This window comes from Cheilinus undulatus, linkage group 12 (genome assembly GCF_018320785.1).
Source record: "Cheilinus undulatus linkage group 12, ASM1832078v1, whole genome shotgun sequence".
Taxonomy (NCBI): Eukaryota; Metazoa; Chordata; class Actinopteri; order Labriformes; family Labridae; genus Cheilinus; species Cheilinus undulatus.
The window spans coordinates 3,215,688-3,237,003 of NC_054876.1; the positions used below are offsets into that span (position 1 = coordinate 3,215,688).

The 21,316-nt window shown below is 39.4% G+C and overlaps 1 protein-coding gene across 2 annotated transcripts in view; it reads right to left on the bottom strand.

The window, feature by feature from the left end:
- opcml (opioid binding protein/cell adhesion molecule-like) overlaps positions 1-21,316 on the bottom strand; it is a 449,122-nt gene that overhangs the window by 118,405 nt on the left and 309,401 nt on the right. For both annotated transcript variants that reach the window (XM_041800529.1, XM_041800528.1), the window contains one exon: positions 9,983-10,108. In XM_041800529.1, coding sequence (XP_041656463.1) covers positions 9,983-10,108 — 126 coding nt within the window. The remainder of the gene's footprint in view (positions 1-9,982; positions 10,109-21,316) is intronic.

Sequence of the window (21,316 nt, forward strand, 5' to 3'; positions counted from 1 at the left end):
CCTTATGGCCTGCTGCATTATAGATAATAGGGATAGATCTCACTGGTAATGTCTAAAATGTCCTGTAGTTTAAAGGACAATACAAAGACTACTGCAATAAAAAATGTAAAAATACTTGATGACCCCTGCCCTAGGGATATATGTGTGTAGTCGTTTAAAGGGATGCCTGTTTCTACAGAGATATCAACACTGGATTTACCCAGCGGTCTCACTTTAGACTCTTTTGTCCAAAAGGGAGTGACATCTCACTTTTACTCTGCAATCATTTTGAGTATGTTGCTTCAAACAGGGTGTGCTAAATGCATGCCGGAGTCAGACATCACATTGCATCACATGCTTGCTGTCCATACTGCATCAGTTAAAAACGTCAGTCTTTGTGAATTTCAGGCTCCCCGTGTAAACAGTCTGACATCCACTGCTTCTGTTTTTAATGTGGACAAACATTAGTGATTACAGTGAAGAGCTTTAAACAGTTTGAGCCTCCATGTTGACACAGGGCAGATCACAGGCTCACCTCAAACACAGATTAGGGTATTAACAATTCACAACCCTACTATATGGACAAAAGTATTTGGCTGCTTGACTATCACACCAACGGGGACTGACTGATGTATTTAAATGCATGTACTTCATTGTCAACCCCCCCTGCCCCGCAGCCATGGCAGCCTCCATTTGTTTTTGAAGGCTTTCTTAAAGATTGTGGAGTGTTTCTGAGGGAGTTTGTGTCATTCTGTAGAGCATTTAAGAGGTCAGACACTGATGTTGAAGGAGAAGGCCTGGCTCGCTATCTCCATTCCAGTTCAACCCAGAGGTGCTGGATGAGGTTTAGGTCAGGGCTCTGTGGGGGCCAGTCAAGTTCATTAACACCAAACTCATTAAACCATGTCTTTAGAGTCTTTGCTTTGTGCTCTGGGGCACAGTCATTCACAAAGTTAGAGGCTAACAGTTCTCCAAAATGTCTTGGTATGCTGAAGCATTAACTCTTTGGGTGCCAGAGTTTTTTCAAGTACATATATTCAATTTTGATATCAAGATTTCAAAAGGCTGTAGCTTGAAAGTGATTAGAGATAAAGGCATACTGCAGATGAGAAAAATCTTCAGTATGACAGAGTTTGTGATGGGAGTAAATTCACTCATCTAATTTGCATATTCTGACAACACCACCGCCATTGGCTGTGCGTTTTCTCCCACGGCTTCTAACACGGCTGCCCCTACCTCAAAGGTGTTTTTCATTCCTACCACCGTCACTATTCGCTGTGTTTTGACCACCCCAATACCCCCACCACGTCCCCTCCCTCCCCGGCCACGGTGAGGTAAAGCATCGGGCTCAGTATGTGCTGCTTGTGGCTTGAGACTATCATAGTGCATGGACGTGCTGTCAGTGCTCACACACGCACCGTCTGTCTTATCCATGGTTTCACTGGACGACTGAACATCATGTCAGAGGGTGAATATTCCCCTATTCCTCCATTGTGAGTATTCCTGCTACAATCCGCTCTCTTTCTCTCCGTTATGCTCCGATTACAACCACTGCTTCCTTTTCTCCTTGACCGGGGGGTGGGTCTTTCAAAACTCAGTCTCTCCAAAACTTTGAACAGAAACACACCCACAAATGCTGCTGGGATTGAAGTTACTCATGTCTGCCATCTCCTGGTGTAAAGTAGTAACAACATTATTTGCAGCTAGAGCCTGTCTAATTCAGCAATGTTGCTTGTCGAGACTTTGGCGCTTAAAGAGTTAAGATTGGCCTTCACTGGAGATAAGGGGCTTGGACCAAACCCTGAAAAAAAACCCATTCATTATTCCTCCCCCCCAAAAATCTTTACAGTTGGCACAATGCAGACAAATAGGCAAAGTCCTCCTGGCATCCGCCAAACCCAGACTCTCTAATCTGAAGGCAACAGTTTTTGTGTTAACATTAATGTCAGTGGAAGTTCTGGACTCTTCAGCTCTTCAGTATTTATTCATACATAGAGTAGGTTAAACAGACATTCCTGATTTCTGGGGGACAGTCCCAGCTTTAGGAACTGCCCCTGAAAATGTCACTGATTTTGACTTCCACAAAATGAAGCAGATTCTGCAGCTCAGATTGTGGTTGCACTCAGGCTAACAGCCTTAAAGCGTTAACACTAAACTCCAGAATCTCATGTCCGTTTCTTCAAAATAAAAGTCAACTTGTATCTAACCAGTAAAATGCTTTCAGCGGGAAGATCCAACTGCATGACATGTTTGTTTTATAACTTCACACAGCACCAAGGTAGCTCATAAACAGATTTTGAAAAAGATGCAAATAAAAAGAAACACAGAAATTAACAATCTCCTAAGAAAGAAAAAAAAATGAATACAAAGTAGTTATGAGAGCAAAATAAATGTATTTTAGAGCCTTATCAAAGAGATTATATGTATGCTATAATAGGCTGTGACTCTGTTACACTGTTAGTACACAGCATTTTAAAGGCTATACACAGATATGTAGAGGTGGAGAACGCTGGCTAAAGTGTGTATTACTCCTGCAGAGACGTGACTCCTGTTCATCAGTGAAGGACCGCAAAATCACTCATGTAGAGGTTGTGTGGTTGCTGTTCTCTACTTCTGCATATGTGTAAGGCCTTTAAAATGCTTCAGCATCACTAGTATCCTCGATCCTCCCTGCTTTTACCTGCAGAGGATTTTAAAAACAGAACAGTAAAGTTAACGAGAGGAAGAAGCCAGCGGGTCTCGTCACTTCTCTGCTACTGCATCCAGATTTAACTTTTCTTCTTTGTGTGTTTCATTGTGCCACCTTTTTCCTCTTCCTTGTTGGTTGTTTAAAAGTGGTTAGCAAGCAGTTATATATATATAACTATTATAGGAGCGTTTCAACCCCATAGGACAATTGAAAAAATAGCAGAAGATGCAGCAGACATTGTAATCTAAGATGTTGGCATTTTAGGCTATTTCTAGTACTATACCTCTCCGTTTATTTCAAGTTGTTCACAAATACGATACTTGGTTATGTCCTGAAAGATTTATTATCCAAACACACCCTTGCACTTCTCTCTTTACATACAGACCTGCCCATCTACTACACCTTAAGCCTAGTTTTAGGGTCTAATGTCGGTATTCTTAGAGATGTCATAAATAAGAAACCTTTAATTTTGAAATGTGTCGATCAATACTCAACACAAAGGTGATTTGTGTATCAGTGAGAAGACTGAAATAAAATAGATTGAGTAAAACAGGAAGGGGAAAGAGAAAAGGAAAGAATAATCGTATTAAATTGAGAGTGGAGGGTTTTTTAAAGTTTCATTTATTACAAGTAATTAAAGACTCTTTTTTGTAGCAGTTCTCAGGTCACCAAACCAGAACCCCCCCTCCCCCTGGCCTAGCCTACACTCCCTGAAACCAGTCTGACTTTCTGCTGAGGATGCAGACACAGCTCTAACTTTGGTTGAACAGAACCGGATGGCTCGCAGCAACAGCCCCGATACCTTATACACCCCCCCACACCCTGAGGGACTCGATGGTAGGCCTTCTACAAGTCCAAAAAATGTAGACTGGATGAGCAAACGCCCACGCTGCTTCAAGAAGCCCTGAGAGAGTTAACTAATACCAAATAATTCATGCTGTATTTCTGCTGCCTAAATCTAGAACAAGATGTTTGCCTGGCCTTGCCAGGGGAATGTGTCTTATATTAAGTCTAATGAAGTATTATTGAGTGGAAATAAGATAAATAGTTGCTCAGATTTCAGCCTCCACAGTAATGCATTGACTGATTTTATCAGGATGTTAAAGCTGCTCATGTTGATTTAGCACATTTGTGGCTCCAAATAATGAACAAAGATTGTTTTTCAATGCCCAGTAATCCCGTTTCCTGCGTCTCCGGATTATGCTAATTATCTTCTCTGACAAAGCACAGCACCTGGGGCAGCATGCATAAAACTCTGGTTAGATACACGTCTGAAGGCATTCCTCTGAACAACAGAGAGACGTGGGGACAGACTCTTTGAGGTAGAAGTATAGAGACAGACATTTGGTTCTGTTATTCAATCATGTTTGAGCTTCATTTCAGCTCCAACATCAGACATAAATAAACATTAAAATGCATCAAACATATGCTTGCGTCTCTGAATTGTTCCTGTTTCTAGCAATCATCACAAATGAAGAATAGAAGAGGAGGAACATTTTAGAAACCAAAAATCTGTCCAGCAGCTGTCAGTACGCACAAGCATCATGCACGGCTGTGGCTATTTACTGCAGCGCCTCGGCTATTTCATCATATATACCAGTAACCCATCCCAGCAGTGGCTTAGAAACCACAGCTGAGCAATGATGGTTCAAATAAAGACTGATATAAATGGGAACTGTGGATCGGTTCTAGCTTTAAAGCCTCCGGACAAACAGCTAGACCGCACTGGGCTGCAGTCATGTCACCTCTGATTATGCAGAACTCATATCCACAGAACTGGCTGGACCCCTGAAAAACCAGAGGTGGGCCCTCCCCAGATGTTATTTACTGACGTATCAATGTAAGCTGATGAGAATGTAGAGCTATTATTGGGGTTTAACCCACTTTGTTACCTCTTTTCATCCATTTTTGCCACTTTGAAAACCAAATTTGAACTAATTTTTCCACTTTTAACTAATTTTTTACCATTTTTAAAATCCAATTTTACCATCGTTTTTGCCCATTTTTGCCAAACTAAACACAACGTGCCAAGTAATCACACTATATAATTTCATTTTTACCACCCTTTCTGCCACTTCAAAGCCATTTATGCCACTAACCAACCCCTTTTTCCCACTATTCTGTTTTATTTAGCCACCTCTAAACCATTTTTGCCACTTTCTGTCTATTTTTTGTCCTGTTGAGACCCTTGTTTTCCCCATAAACCCTGTTGTTGCCATTGTAAATACATTTCTTGCCAATTAAATCTATTTTGACACTTTATAGACCTATGTCATTAACATTTTATATTTTGGTCTTATATTAAATCCATTTTGACACTGTGTAATCTTATTTTACCAATACCTCTGCCTATTTCTGCCACTTTAAATGCATTTTTGTCACTTTTTTTAACCACTCTCCTTCCAGATTTTGCCATTTTTAACAATTTTTCGCCACTTCTTGTTTCTTTTTGCCTATGCAAAACAATTTTTGCCACACTTAACCCCTTTTGACCACATTTTATGTTCCTTTTAGTCACTTTTCATTATGTCCCTCTACTTATTATGCACAGTTTGCAACTTTAAACCACTTGTGGCATGTTTTCACCACTCTCTTAGTTCATTTTTGTTACCTCTAGCCCATTTTTGCCACTTTTGTTGCCACTCAGAACCGGGTTTTGCCACAGTTTGTCCATTTTTGCCATTTCTTGCTTTTTTCTCCTAGAATTCTCTCGGTTTTGTCTTCTTAATTTTCTGGCTCCCTGACATTTGTGGATTTCATGGCTATGCTGTGAAGGCTAATTTTACTTTCCAAATGATTTAGTCCACATTGTGGATGTGGGCACATCACCAAAGAAAGGTAAGCCTGTTTTGAGAAAAAGATTTATATTTTAATAAGGTTATATACTAGGGCAGGGGTCATAAAGTACATTTGCAAAATGGCCAGATTTAGTCTGGACAGAGACTCTGGGGGCCGGACTTTCAAATACACAAAAATTATATAAATATTTTGGTCTGGTTCACATATTTGTATGTTCTTTCAAAATGCAGGACATTTTTAGACATTACCAGTGAGATCAAACCCTGTTAAAGCAGCAGGCCACAAGGAGACAGGCCAACAGAGTTGGCTGAGCCCCAGAAAGTCCCAGAGAATGGGCCCTCCACAATTCTGATTTTGCACCAGTTTAAACTCATTTTACCCCTTTTTGCCTCTTTAACCCAACTGTAACCATTCTTTAGCCCCTTTAAACAACGTTTCCTGCATGTTTTATCCCCTTTGTGCCACTCTTATCCATTTTTGCCACTTTTCTTCTATTTTTGTCACTTTTTAACCTCAAGTTGCAACTTTTAACCAATTTTTGCCCATTTTCACCCACTTTTGCTATTCTTTAACTCCCTTTTACAACTTTTCTGCCAATTATTGCCTTTGTGTGCCACTCTTAACTATCTTTTCACAAATTTAACAGGCTATTTTTGCCACTTTAAACCAATTTTTGATACTTTTTTGCCTCTTTAACCCAATTTTTGCCATTTAAACCACTTTTTCCTCATGTTTTTTCCCCTTTGTGCCATTCTTTTATCCATTTTTGACACATTTCTGCTATTTTTGCCCATTTTAACCCATTTTCATTACTTCTTTGAACAATCTTTGTCATTTTTAACCAATTTTTGATAGTTTTTGCCCCTTTTTCTCTCTTTAACCAATTTTTGCCTCATTTTAACCTCTTTTCACCAATTTATCCAGTCATTGTTGCAGCTCTTCTGCCAACCTTAACCTAATTCTAATTATTCACTAACTATGACAGTAAATTTCTGTTAAACAGATCAAATGTTAAGTCATTCTCAAACTATTTCAACATGAATTGTTTGTGGGGTGCTTAACAGTAGCAGGCATTTAAAGCCAAAAGATACTCTTAAAACCACAACATCTTATTTTCCTCCTTTTCCTAATTTAATGATATTTCGGGGGACAGACAGGAAGCTTTGGGGGGCCTGATATGGCCCCCGGGCCGCCAGTTGATGATCAGTGTACTAGGGCATAAATAAATAAATAAATAAGAATAATACTTTCTTCAATAAGATTGGTTGCTCTACAATTAAAAAACAACCTCCCCATAAATGCCTGACCAACACTGGAGAGCCAAGTCCTTTTGTTTGGACTTCAGCCGTCCACTCACATCTAAAACAAACAAAACAAGACTTCAGAGAACAAGACTGTTCAGAGAAGACCAGCAGTTTCAGGTATCATGAGCTGGGTCAGGAGAAAAGTCTTACACACATCCAACCGGAGTGGGTGGGCGCTGAGCCGAAAATGAGACAAAGTGCAAGGTAGGATAGATGAAGGTGTGAACAGAGCTGACAGAATGAACTTCTAAACAAAAACATAAAGCCACAAAGAGCCCAGAGATACTGAGCGGCTGTGAGTGAAGTTTCAGAGCTTAGCTGAGGAGCAGAGAGTGTGTAGGTTTCATGTTGGATCTTGTACACCTGAGAGACTGGCCAGGTCTGCCCAGGTGTAGATGAATACCACACACTAGTAACCTGCAGGTCATCACACTGGGGCATTAAAGGGATGGCTAAATAAGCTGGTTGTATAAGGTATTCGTCAATATTAGTGAGAGAGATTTTAGTGAGCGTTGCCCCTTTAAGAGGAGAACAGTGCTCACTGACATCTCTGGAGGCTAGAGCCACTAATACTGCTAAGAACCTTATACAGCCCAACCTTTAAAACACCAAAATATCCCTTTAACCTTAGCTTTGGCCTGACATTCATGAAACTGTCAGTAAGACTTTCAGTCAGGTACAAACTCAGAGCTCTGTCTGTCTCACCTCATCTCCTCTCACTGCTGTATAAAAACATCATCGAGCCTATCTACTGCTCGTCATGTTTGGTCACCAAGCACACAGTAAAAAAAAATATCTGCATCACACATTGCCTTAAAAATCACTGGACTCTCCACCTCAAAACCTCTCAGACCTCAACAACAAAGCTCTGAAGCACAGAGAGCTCACACAGCCAGGACCCCACTCATCCATTCATCCACTCCACCTCTTCCACCCGGTCACAGATTCAAGGTCTCCGCCCCGGGACAAGGCATGTTTCAAAAGCAGCTTTACCCTCGCGGCTACTGAAGCTTTCACCACACTGCCACATCAGCTGTTATGTGTGATTCATCCTGCTAATGAATCAGCATATATTTAAAACCCCAATTCCAAAAATGTTGGAGCACTGTGTGAAATGTGAGTAAAATAGAATGCAGTGATTTAAAATCTCATAAATGTACATTTCATTCATAAAATAACAAGAAACATCATATCAGATGTTTAAACTGAGAAATGGCAGCAACACATCTCAAAAAAGTTGGGATGATGAAATAAAAGGCTGGGAAAGTAAGTGGTACTAATGGAAACCATCTGGAGGAGTATTTTAAAACTAATTTGGTTAATTGGCAACAGGTCAATAACATGACTGAGTATATGAGGAGCATTTTAGAAAGGCAGGGTCTTAATGTGTGAAAAACTGTCTAAAAACTGCAGGAAATTTTCAGAAAAATGTTAATCAATGTGAAATTGTGAAGACTTTGAATATCCAATGTACAGTACTTCACAAATGTATTAGACCACCTGTCATATTTGTCTCAGAGACCATCCAGCATCGTGAAGTGCTTTAATGCGAACTCTTTCATTTTCAGTCAGCTCTCCACGTTTTACCATTTTGAACAGGAATGAGGGATTTCAAACTGAATTCGCCTTTTTAGACCCAAATCTGAGCCGGCTCACTGGGCTTCTCTGAGGAGTCAGAAATGAATCAAGCATAGCATTCAACCACTAAAACTCATTTTTTCTGTTCAGGAATGCAAGTAAATAACTATAATTTGAAATATTAATCAAGAAATATTAATGTGCTTTACTATTTTTTCAGGGGTTTTTTTGTAAATCAGTAAATTTGAAAATTCATGGACAACAATAATAATTATATTTTAGCATTAAAAATATCATTCGGGTTAAAGAGCTTCTACATATTGGTGTATTAACCATTGCAAAAACATAAAAAATTATTTTGGTTTTACCAATTTTTACCAGTGCTGTTAATTTAGTGCAGCTGTGACATAAACCTTACTTTGGGTGGTGGTCTAATAAATTTGTTAAGCACTGTATATAGAGTACAATATCATCCAAAGATATAGAGAATCTAGAGAAATCTCAGTGGACGAGGGATAAGCCTGAAAGTCAGTATTTCGTACGATTAATCTTTGGGCCCTTGGGGGCCACTGCAGTAAACACAGGCATGATTCTGTACTGGAAATCACTGCATGGGCTCATGTCAACACTTCCAGAAATTATTGTCCTTCAACACAGTTGGTCGAGCCATCCATAAACCAACCAACACACCACAGAAACACTGCTGTCTTCTCTGGGCCAAAGGTCATTTAAAATGGACTGAGGCAAAATGGAAAACTGTTCTGTGGTCAAATAAATCAAATGATCAATTTTAGAACTAAATAGGATTAAAGAGGACTAAAGAGGACAAGGATCATCCAGCTTGTTCTCCTGGCTCAGTTCTAAAGTCTGCATCTCTGATGGTATGGGGTTGCATTAGTGCCTATGGCGTGGGCAGCTCAAACATCTGGAGAGGAACTATCACTGCTGAAAAGAATAAGGTTTTAGATTACCCATCAGGACAACATCTCTGTCAGGGAAGACCTTGACTATTTCAGCATGACAGTGCTAAACCACATACCACATCCATCACAACAGCATGGCTTCACAGGCGAAGAGTCTGGTTCCTGAACTGACCTTCCTGCAGTAAAGGCCTTTCACCAATAGAAAACATTTGGAGCATTAGAAAAGTGATAATCCAGCAAAGAAGACCCAGGACTGTAGAGCAGCTGGAATCCTACATTTGAAAAGAATGGGACAACATTCCTCTCCCAGTAATCGGACTCCTCACTACCAGAACATTTACAGAATGTTGTTAAAAGAAGAGGGGAGGCTAAACAATGATAATCATGGATTGTCCCTACTTTTTTGAGATGTGTTGCTGCCATCAAATTCAAAATGATCAAATATGTTTTTCATGAAATAGTGAAATGTCTCAGTTTCAACGTCTGATGTGTTGTTTATTTTCTACTGTGAATAAAATATGGGTTTACAAGAAGTAAAAAAAACAGCCACTTCTGCTTTTATTGACGTTTTGCAAAACGCTTCAACTTTTTTGGAACTGTGTTTTTTTTTTTTTTATGTGTCTTAAAATCCATCCATTGCAGTCCATCATCATAAAAAACAAAACCTGAAAGAAAACCATCCAAATAAAGCTGCAAAAACTGCGTCCTACCTCTGGGTGAATGATGCTTCCATATGATGTTGGCCTCAGGTCGACCCACGGCCAGACACATGAGGCTGGCGCTGCTCCCCTCGTTGACTGTGATGTCTCTGGATATGTTCGTGATCCTGGCGGGTACTGCGGGGTGAGAGAGAGACGATCATGATTGATGCTTTGAGCTTAATTAATGACTCATAAGAAAAGGGCTCTCTATTCCACATGATCAGAGCAGTGATGAGGTTAAAAATAATAACTCAATTAGCATGAAATTAGCTGACAAATTTGACAATTCTCTGGCTTGCTGTGGTGCTATACATGATTGATTTTATTCATGGTTGCCACACTGCTCATTAGAAAAGCATCAGACTGACTTGGAGGGAGAATCATTTCATCTCTGGACCAGCTTGTTCAAATGGAGGGTCAGAAGTTATCTCTAGCGCTATTAAATGATATATTAGTAACACTGCTGTGGATATTTATCACTGCATGATAATAACTCAGTACTTGTTGAGGCCAGCTCTGTGGACAACAATGCTGTCATAATAAATCATAATTACTCTGGGCTAACTTTGAAGAAGACTAGAGGTTACTAACTCATTCACTGATTGGTCCCATAGCTCCAATAGGGGGTTTATTTTTACTCTGTTCTTAGTTTTCACTCATTTGCTCTTTAAAAAGGGTATAAAAGGATTAAAACAGTCTGAAATAGAAGCCATTACTACATCGTAGCAGTAATGTCTACATACTGATGGCAGAAAAATGGGAAAAACCAGTGGAGAGGAATACAAAGAGATGAGACTGAACCTGATAAATGTCTTAATGACTGTGTTTACATGGACTTGAGTGTCCCGGTTATGAGTCATATTCCGGTTCTTATCATATTTGGGATACTGTGTTTACATGCGCAGAGAAACCCAGTTATTCATATCCCTGAATACATGAGAAAAACTAGTATCCCAGTTTCTGATCACTGAATCATATCTGCACGGTTGTGGTGTAATTTCTCAACACCGGACGAGGTAAGTTTGAATTTAGAGAAGAATTAGATCACTGTTATTTTGGGTTTAACACAGTTAAATGCCTGCATCACATTGCAGAAATGGTATCATAATAATGTATAATTATGAAACATTACGACACATGAAGCAAATACTCTGAACTATTTCTTGAGTAAACCACTGGGCGGAGTGACGCAGTGCAGCATCCATGTCTGGAGTGTAGTTCCGGCTTTGCATTTACCTTTAAAACATCTCCATCTTGTAATGTGACATGATTATTTCATAGCGTGGTGAATGTGCAGGTCACAACTTGTCCACGAGAGCGTTTTGGAGTTGTTTGATTGTGTATTCGATGAGTTTGATGAGGGAAAGCCGGGATGCCATAAGACTCCCTTGCGTTGGCAGAGCAGCGCCTAACTCTGCAGTGCCGATCTAAAAATAGCTTGCACCGACAACTAAAGGTAACAAACCTATTAGTGAGACTATAGGGATTATGGCAATGGGCAAATTTGCCAAAATGTTGAAGTATCCCTTTAAGCTTTTACTTTGAAAAGGAAACCAGAAAAGTCATTGTTTCTAAATTACAGGACTGGGAACCGATGACAAACTGTGCAGGATGATTACCGAGTGCCGTCTTTCCATCTTCATCTCACAGAGCTCTACTTCCCGGTAACTCATGGCATGAGTGGTCATTCTCTGTCCCCAGAGTAAACTACGTTCACGTTTCAGTCATTGCTGAAAAATTAAACCGTTTAGTTCACGTTTTATCGAATTATGAGTGGGTTTTGACACAAAACTGCACAGACTGATCCGCTGCAGACACAGCCCCCAAGCTGTCACTCTCTCTGGGCAGAGATCAGCTGTTCCTCCGCCACACAGATGCAGTATTTGTATCAGAAGTTAAATTAAGTAAAATCAAACTCGCACCTTCACAGGTCGTCTACAGCAGCCAGGAAATGGGATACATGGCACAGTATCCCGGTTTCTTTTGGAGTTCTCCAGGTAGCAAAACCATGTGTCTCAAAAACCAGGATACTGTTATATCCCTTCTTGTGAAGACGTATACATGCACAAACAAAACTGGGATACTCAAGTCCATGTAAACGCAGTCATTGTCCCCAGGAACAGAAGCAGAGTGTCTGTCCAAAAACAGATCTTTTTTTATGGAGGTTGAGGGTAAGCTACCTCCAAAACCTATTGATTTCTCTGATCTAAATGTGTGGATTTAAATGTTTGAAGAACAAAAATTGGATAAAAACAGCATCAAAGCCATGTCAGTGGGGAAAAAAAGCATAGATCATTTGTTTTTGAATGTGTGCAAAAGGTTTTTTACACTCCATGGTTCTGATGATGCGTAAATGTCCATTGGGGGTCAGGAAGTAGAGGATAGCTGTGAATGGGAGGAAAGACGGTACTTCATAGCTCTTAATAGATACATAGAACATGGTCCCTACACTTCACAAAACTCCACAGTTTAACCCATTTACAGTCATGGACGAAAGTATTGGCAGTGGTGGTTGCAATTACAAATGTTTGGTACACATGTTTATATCCTTTATATGCATTGGAACAACACATAGAACAGAAGAAAAAAGCCAAAACTGACATAATTTTACACAAAACTCAAAAATGGGCCAGACAAAATTATTGGCACCCTTTTAAAACTGTGGGTATTCATTTTATTTCCAGCATGTAATGCTCATTTAAACTCACCTGAGGCAATAACAGGTGCTGGCAGCATAGAAATCACACCTGAAACCAGTAAACGCTGGTTCTGACTATCGGCCATCAGTCTGAACTGATCTGATGATACTACTGATTAATGACGTCTACCTGAGGTGAGTTCTTAATAAGATAATGGCCTCCATGAGTGTCTCCATGTCTGTAGTTTGTATCCCACACATCAGGTAGTCATATATGACCTGAACTTACTTTAGACAAGCATACAGTGTTTACCAGAACCCTCATGACAGAACCAGACAGGATGAAACAGGAAGTACATCTCTGGCTGTACTCTTTAAGTAAATTATTGTCAGGTGTGTTGTCTGTATGCTGTGGAGACAGAAACCCAAACCTTCAGGTAATGCTGTCACTCATTATTTAAACACTTACTCATCTTTTACCATATGCTTAAATCTTCAGACAGCACTGTTCTTCTTTTATTTTCCTTTTTTAAAGGCAGGATATCGTTTGAAACATTTGTTACCTTTGCATCTAAAGCTTGTAGAAACCTCCATCACCACCTGGGTGGAGGACTCCCGTGAGGAAAGCAGGAAGTTGTTGCTTCTTTGAAAACTTTTGTTTTCAGTCTTTCTGACCCTTAAAAACATGTTTCTGGAAATCTTTTCACATCCCCATGAGGGACAATGTGAGCCAGAAGATCCCAAACACATGACACCATTGTACTGTTTGACTGGGAAAATGCAAAATATGTATAATTCATATTGTGACAGACAACAATGCACAGTGTCGTAACAATGCTCGCTATACTATTGTGTTCTTGTGCTGTGCAGATAATAACACATTGTGGCATTTCTGCCATGCATCTTTTCCCTCTGAATAGTGAATACTTGACAGCACAATTACAGATGAAATTATAAAAAACATGCTCCTACAAAGACACGAGCTGCATCAGTTGGGCTCGAATCTTAAACAAACACCCAGAGAAAGCATCCTGCTCCATTGTGCTGGCCCTCTTGATTCCATTTTCTAATTAATTATTGGCTGCAGCCCCTCGGCTGTGGCCACATGAAGACTGACGTGTCCCCAGGCCTCTAGTCAAGCCGCCCAGCAGCCCCGGTGGCAGGGGAGCGGTGCTTTTAATCACCTTGCCACTGGCATTATAAAGCTGGAGGAGCTGTCAGCTGCTCTGGACACACATGCTTGTTCATCGGTCTCTGCCGGAGGTCAGAGTGGCTGAGACGGGGCTGCCTGCTGTGTCCTTAAACCACCGTACCGAGGCGCTTAAAGGAACCAGAGGTTGCATTTTACCTTTAATAACCAATTACTGTATTCCTCTGGCTATTCTGTTAATAACACACAGCTAAAACTTTCTCTAAGTGTGTTCAGACTGAGACTTAGCAGGAAAGTTAGCGATGCTAAGGGACATGTAGCAACTGCACTTATAAAAGCAGTGGAAGGCTGACTGCATTTATACAACTTTCAAATTTTACTGGGTTTTAAAACATGGAAGACTGCAGACAAAAAAAAAAAAAAAAAAAAATATATATATATATATATATATATATATATATGTAGTTGAAACCAGAAGTTTACATACACTATATAAAAAGGCACATAAACTTTTTTTTCTCACTGTCTAACATTAAATCAGATTAAACTTTTCCTGTTTTTGGTCAATCAGGATTACCAAAATTATTTCTATTATTCTAAATGCCAGAATAATGAGAAAAGGATTTTTTAAAGACAATTTTTATTACGTTCTTTAAAGTCAGAAGTTTACATACACTAAGATTACACCTGAAACACACTGCTTCTTTGTGTAACATCATGGGAAATTTTAAAAGAAATCAGCCAAGATATCAGGAAGAGAATTGTGGACTTGTACAAGTCTGGTTCATCCTTGGGTGCAATTTCCAGATGCCTGAAGGTGCCACGTTTATCTGTTCAAACAATTATACTCAAGTATAAAGACCATGGAAATGTCCAGCCATCATACCGCTCAGGAAGGAGACGGGTTCTGTGTCCCAGAGATGAACGGGCTTTGGTCTGAAAAGTGCATCTCAACCCAAGAACAAAAGCAAAAGACCTTGTGAAGTTGCTGGCTGAAGCTGGTAAGATTGTGTCATTATCAACAGTCAAACGAGTCCTGTACCAACATGGGCTGAAAGGCCACTCTCCCAGGAAGAAGCCATTACTCCAAAAGAAACATAAAAAAGCCAGATTATAGTTTGCAAATGCACACAGGGACAAAGACCTTAATTTTTGGAGACATGTTCTGTGGTCTGACGAAACTAAAATTGAACTTTTTGGCCATAATGACCATCGTTACATTTGGAAAAAAAAGGGGGAGGCTTGCAAGCCTGAGAACACCATCCCAACTGTGAAACATGGGGGTGGCAGCATCATGTTGTGGGGTTGTTTTGCTGCAGGAGGGACTAGTGCACTTCACAAAAGAGATGGCATCATGAGGAAAGAACATTATGTGGAAATACTGAAGCAACATCTCAAGACATCAGCCAGGAAGTTAAAGCTTGGGCGCAAATGGGTTTTCCAAATGGACAATGACCCAAAGCATACTGCCAAACTTGTTACAAAGAGGCTTAAGGATAACAAAGTCAGTGTTTTGGAGTGGCCATCACAAAGCCCTGATCTCAATCCCGTTGAAAATTTATGGGCAAAGCTGAAAAGGCATGTGCGAGCAAGGCAGCCTACAAACTTGGCTCAGTTACACCAGTTATGCCAGGAGGAATGGGCCAAAATTCCTGCAAACTATTGTGAGAAGCTTGTGGAAGCATATCCAAAACATTTGACCCAAGTCATACAGTTTAAAGGCAATGCTACCAAATACTACTGAAATGTATGTAAACTTCTGACTCTCAAGAAAATAATAAAAAAATGTCTAAAACATGATCTCTCTCATTATTGTGACATTTAGCAAATAGAAATAATTTTGGTAATCCTAATTGATCAAAAACAGGAAAAGTTTAATCTGATTTAATGTTAGATGGTGAGAAAAAAAGTTTATGTGCCTTTTTATATAGTGTACGTAAACTTCTGTATATATATATATATATTATTATTATTATTTTTTTTTTTTTAAGTGTTCTAATCATTTGAATGCTGACACTAGAGCCGGGATGTCAAACTCTCTTTAACTGCCAACCTCATTCACCAATAATAAAATATGAGCACTGATGATAAATGAGTTTGAAATTAAAAAGTTAAAAAGATAAGTTTGAAGACTCCAATCTAAAAAAATATTTTTTTAGTTCAAAAAGGTCAAAAAATGAAATTGAAAAAGAAAAATAATGTTTTTTAGAGGCAAATAAAAATGAAAGAAAGTCAAAATCGTGAGTTTAAAAGGCCAGAATCAGTGGTGTAAAGATAATCCGATCTTGACGTCAGTGGTTTGAGTGAATGGGTAAAAATGAGCCACGGGCCGGTCTTTGGACCCGTTTTAACATTAGAGATCGGTTCATGAGGCTCTGCTGCTTGTTCTCATGGCCCGTTCTGCCATGCTCTGGCTCAGCGTCTGTGATCCCGCCTGACCCGTGGTGACCTTTTACCTTTAAATGAGAGTTCCGTTCGCTGTAGGTGCTCTCTAGGTAGCTGGATGTGTTTCACCGGTTGTCGCCTAAACGTCTTTCAGTTCCCAGTTTACGCTTTGGAGAAAAGCAATTAAAACTACGGCAGCTCACAAATCTCACCTGTTGAGACGGCGGAGCTGAGGTTTAGCTAAGATGCTAAAGCTAAACGCAGCACAAACAGACCCGAACATAAACACTTTTCTGAGTTAAAACTCTTCAGTTATCACCGTAACAACAGCCCCTTTATTCACGGGGTTTACAACCATAACGTGTTGTTGGAAGTGACTGATTTGGGGACATAATCAATACATCTGAGTCCACTAATATGAAACAGAGAGGACTTCACTGAGCTGGAGATCAGCTGTTCTCCAGTGAATTAATTCAAGAATAAAAAAACAATCAAGAACGGTCAGAAATACAGAAAACGGAAATAACCATGTTTATGCTACATGTAGACTGAATACTCACATTAAGAGGAATTATGAAAGGAAAAAAAATGTATAGAAAGCTGTTTTAATTTGACTGCTTTCAATATTATTTTAACCCCTTGTTCTCCTGTACTAGCAGACACACAGAGCTCTGTCTATCCAAATCTCCTTGTGACTTTAAATTCGTTTTAATTTGTGCTTCTTGGGAAAATGTGATATTTAATTTGTACTGTTATTGGGATTAATAATGTTGAGGAAGTTACAAGTACAGAAGGACATTTAGTTTTATAAATATAAAATAAGATCAAATAAACTTAGATTATTATGAAATCATCTTGTTTTCCCCTTTTATGCTAATTTTTGTTAAAGCAAAAATTCATTTTTGTTCTGTAATCAGATTGGAGTAGACCGAATCGAAATCATTCAGTATTTTAATGAATCGTCAGTGAATCGAATTGTAGTAAAAAATTGAAATAAAAAGTCAAAATACGATTCAGCATTTTAAATTGTGAGTCTAAAAGGAGGATAGGATAATTATTATGAAGTCAAAGTTAGGAGATGTATATATGAGAAAAAATACAAAATAATTAGTTAAAAAAGGTCAAAATATGACTTAAATGTACAATTATAAATCTTAAAGCTCAAAATCTTACATAGGTAGTCAAGATTATGAGTTGAAATGTACAAAGTATGAAATAAAAAGTCAAATCTTTGATTTGAGTCCTAATTCTGCAATGCAAAATTAAAAACATGAAATTAAACACAAATCAATTTAGTTTTCCCACATTCCTGACTTCTTATCTAAGTATTTTTACTCCTTATTTTTTCATATTTCATGACTTAACAGGGATAACTTAAATCATCAAGGATAAGTTGACATTTTTATACTTGAGGAAATCTGCAGACCTCAGACTGATGGGCCAGTTACAACAGAAATATAAGATAATCCTGCAGGCCTGATTAAACTGTTCCGTGGACCGGATTTGGCCCCCGGGCCTTGAGTTTGACACCTCTGCACCAGATGATACACGTCAGTGGTGGACTCAGGATGTTTGAGGATACCTGCTGTGTTAAGTTGCGCAAAATTATTAAAGTTGTCAAACATTTAAAGTGAAATAGTCAGAAATTCTGTTCAATATTCATCATTTATCATTATACCTTACACAGCTTTGTAAAAACAGACCAGGAACTACAAACCACTTCGACAAGAGAGGATGTCGATGGCAATGAACTTTACAGCAGCACTGCATTCTTTCAACTGTTGGATGTGCAGCTTCATCCACTGATGAGGCACTTTATCACTTATTGGCCACTGGGAAGGCAGCATGGAGGGTCATTAATCATGTATTGTCCAATTAGAGGAAGCCTGGAGACACTTTGTCATATATCCACTTAGTGTGGAGGCCTTTTTTATTTTCTTTTTTAATAGAGGGCAGTTAAAAGGTCAACTGGTAAAATTGTGAGGACACCAACAGCCGCATGCCAAATTGTGTCCACTGAGAGGGCAATATGTCAGAGTTGGTCCAGACAGATGTTACCTGAGAGGGCACTTTGTCAAGTTTCTGTCCAGGGACTTAGCAACATTTGGGTCCAGAGAGCATTAAGCCTAATTTTGTCAACTAAGAGGGCACAACAGAGCGCACAATGCAGAATACTGTCCACACAGAGGGCATCCAAGCAACATCAACAAGCACTTTGCAAGATTTGGGTCCATTTAGAGGTCAGCTCACCCAATTTTGGTCACTTAGACAGCAACATGTCTAATCTGGTCCACATACACGACACTTCAGAGGACACTTTGTCAAGGTTTTGTCCATTTAGTGAGCACTAGGCCACTTTTTTCAACATTTACAGAGGACAAAGTCAAATTTGGTGGACCAATTTTTGCCCACCTCAAGAAAAAATTGTCAAATTGTGTCCACTTAGAAAGCACAATCCCAAATTTTGTCCAGTTAGACGGCAATAAGCAAACGGCAAGACAGCAGGCAGACAGCAGTTTAGGGAGCTTTGTTAACTTTTTTAGAGCAATTTAGCAACATTTTGGTCCATTTACTAGAGAAGGGCGATACCATTTTTGAAAAATTCGATAGCAGTACCAATACTTTTTGATGTAAGTTTATTGATACTGATACTGATACCAATACTTTTGAAGAAAGAATAAAATATTGGACTTGCAAACTTTCAAAAGTCCAAATTTCAGGCAAATAAAAAGGTGTATGCATATCATTCAGAAATTCATTAAGGGAGAAACTTCAATTAAAGTATTTGTGCAAGCAGGTAAAAAATAAAATAAACCAAATATTATCATAGCACAAACATGTATTTAACATTGAAATATCAACAACATAAAAATGCCCATTTCATTTTCAAATTCTGATAGAAGGGCTTTATTAGCCACCTATAGCCACTAGTTTCAAGCAAAAATGTAAAAAAATAACGTCATCAATGATTTTCATAGAAATATTTATCTTTTTATGTTTCTACAACTCGGTCTTGATACTTTTCATTGTATTGGCATGCAACAACCAGGTTCACATCACAGACTATCATACGCGAGCGAGTGTAGTTGCTGAAATCTTTTACTCATTCATGATTGGTCCCCAAAGTCACATGATACTTAGGCTTGACGTCCGATTGGTCTCCAAATTCATGTGACACAGACGAACAGTAAAGCCAAAACAGTCTTGGGGAGAGAGGCAGGGAGGCACTCGGGGGAGAAGCCGTGGTGAGATGTGTTTCATGGTACTCATTTGGTATCGATACTTTGCTAGAGGGGCCGATACCAAACGAGTGATTTTTAAATATGGATATATCGATATTGCAGTATTGATACTCCCACCGCTACCATTTACAGAGCACTAAGCCAAATTTTGACCACCAAGAGGGCACCATGCCAGCTTTTGTCCACATAGAGGGCACCAAAGAAGGCAATTTGTCAAATTGTGTCCATTAAGTGCATCAGAGAGGGCACTTTGTCAAATTTTATTCTCTCAGAAGCAAGCCAATTGTGTTTTATACCTTAGAGGCATACGAAGGGGGTCTTTTCTCGAACATAAGAGCACCAAGAAGAAATCATCTCCCTGCTCCACGTCTGAGTCCACCAGTGATCCAAATGGACAGTGAAACCACACAGATGCTGTTTGTAGTGACAATTTCACTACGGATAATCCACAGACACACAATCTTACCAAAACCCACAACAGACTTTGTATACACCTGCCTGCCTGTCCAAGTATAGATATCCAGTCACTACAGGTTTATTCTTTACTATTTTATTCACCATTTACAGTAGTTCTCTTTTTGTAAGCATCTCATAGCTTTCTTGTTTGATTAAAAGTCTTCAGCATGAGAGAATTTATCATTTTTTGCACTGGATAGAAAAATAAATCCACTAAACTTAGTGTGCATGATGTTTTTAATTGCATTACAAAACCAAAACACATAAAAAATAATAGAAATACAAATGCCTGAAGGTGAGATTTTATTGTGCATGAGCCTCTCTGGGCCTTAAATGAGATCATTTTGTGGTCTGCACCCTCTGCTGTGTTTGCTCTGGATAAACATCTCTGTGTTGACTTTGCTGGCTAGAATAAATGTGTCTGTAGCACCTGCCAAAGCACACTTCATCAATTCTATTCATTCATTTCCAGTCCTGCAGGTTATAAGACAACGTGGTGTGATTTGTAATAAATCACATATGTCTGTATAAATCAAATAAAAGGCGATTTGGTTGAGAGGGATGATTCTAGCAGAACTCACTGTGATCTCTACTCTTAAAGCAAGTTAAAATAAAGAATTTCCTTCTGAATTAAAGTGCAAGCTTAAAAATCCAATCATGCTGCAGAGTTAGAGTCAATGTACTGTTACTTTACACCATTTAGCCTGATGTTCCCAATGACTGTTTTGATGAGGTTAAACACGCTCTGTGAGGCTTTAACACACTGGAAAAATAAGCCAAACTGTTACTCAGACTTTGAGGCCTGTAGCAGTTCAGAAAGCTTTAGACCAGTGGTTCTCAACTGGTGGGTCCGGACCTAAAAGTTGGTCGTAGGGCCGTTTTTCAGTGGGTCACAGCTATCATTGGGTCAAAAAGTCTCTACAGTGCTTTCTTAGCATGTAATACTTTGTTGAGCTTCTTTGTTATGTAACATTTTGTTCACTGTTAACCCAGATTTCTAGTGAGTTGTTTTTTATGTAAAACACTTCTGCACCATGAATGAAGTTGTCCGCTAAGTTGGTCGCTGACTGCAGCCATCCATGTTCCATTATGATGGAGGGCCTGTAGACTACGGACTCAGGAGACCTGTTACATCCAGTCCATACCGGAAGTCTCAACCGGAAGTCTGTACACCTAAGGTCAGGCTTAGGCATGAAAACCCGAGTAGTTAGGGTTAGGGGAAGGCAGTGGGGAAGGTGACATATAAGGGTTAGGCTTAGGTGCGAAAAAGACTGACAAACACTGTCAGCTGAGTCCAACACGAAGAAGAAACTTCCGCCTGGGACTTCCTACATGGATTGGATGTATAGCGACGCCCATGTCGGCCATCTTGACTGCAGTTGGGTCTCTCTCACCTGTTAACACTATGCCTCTCACATTTTTCCATGATGGCCATAAGACACTTCATTTTCCATAGTAGTTTAATGTGAGAT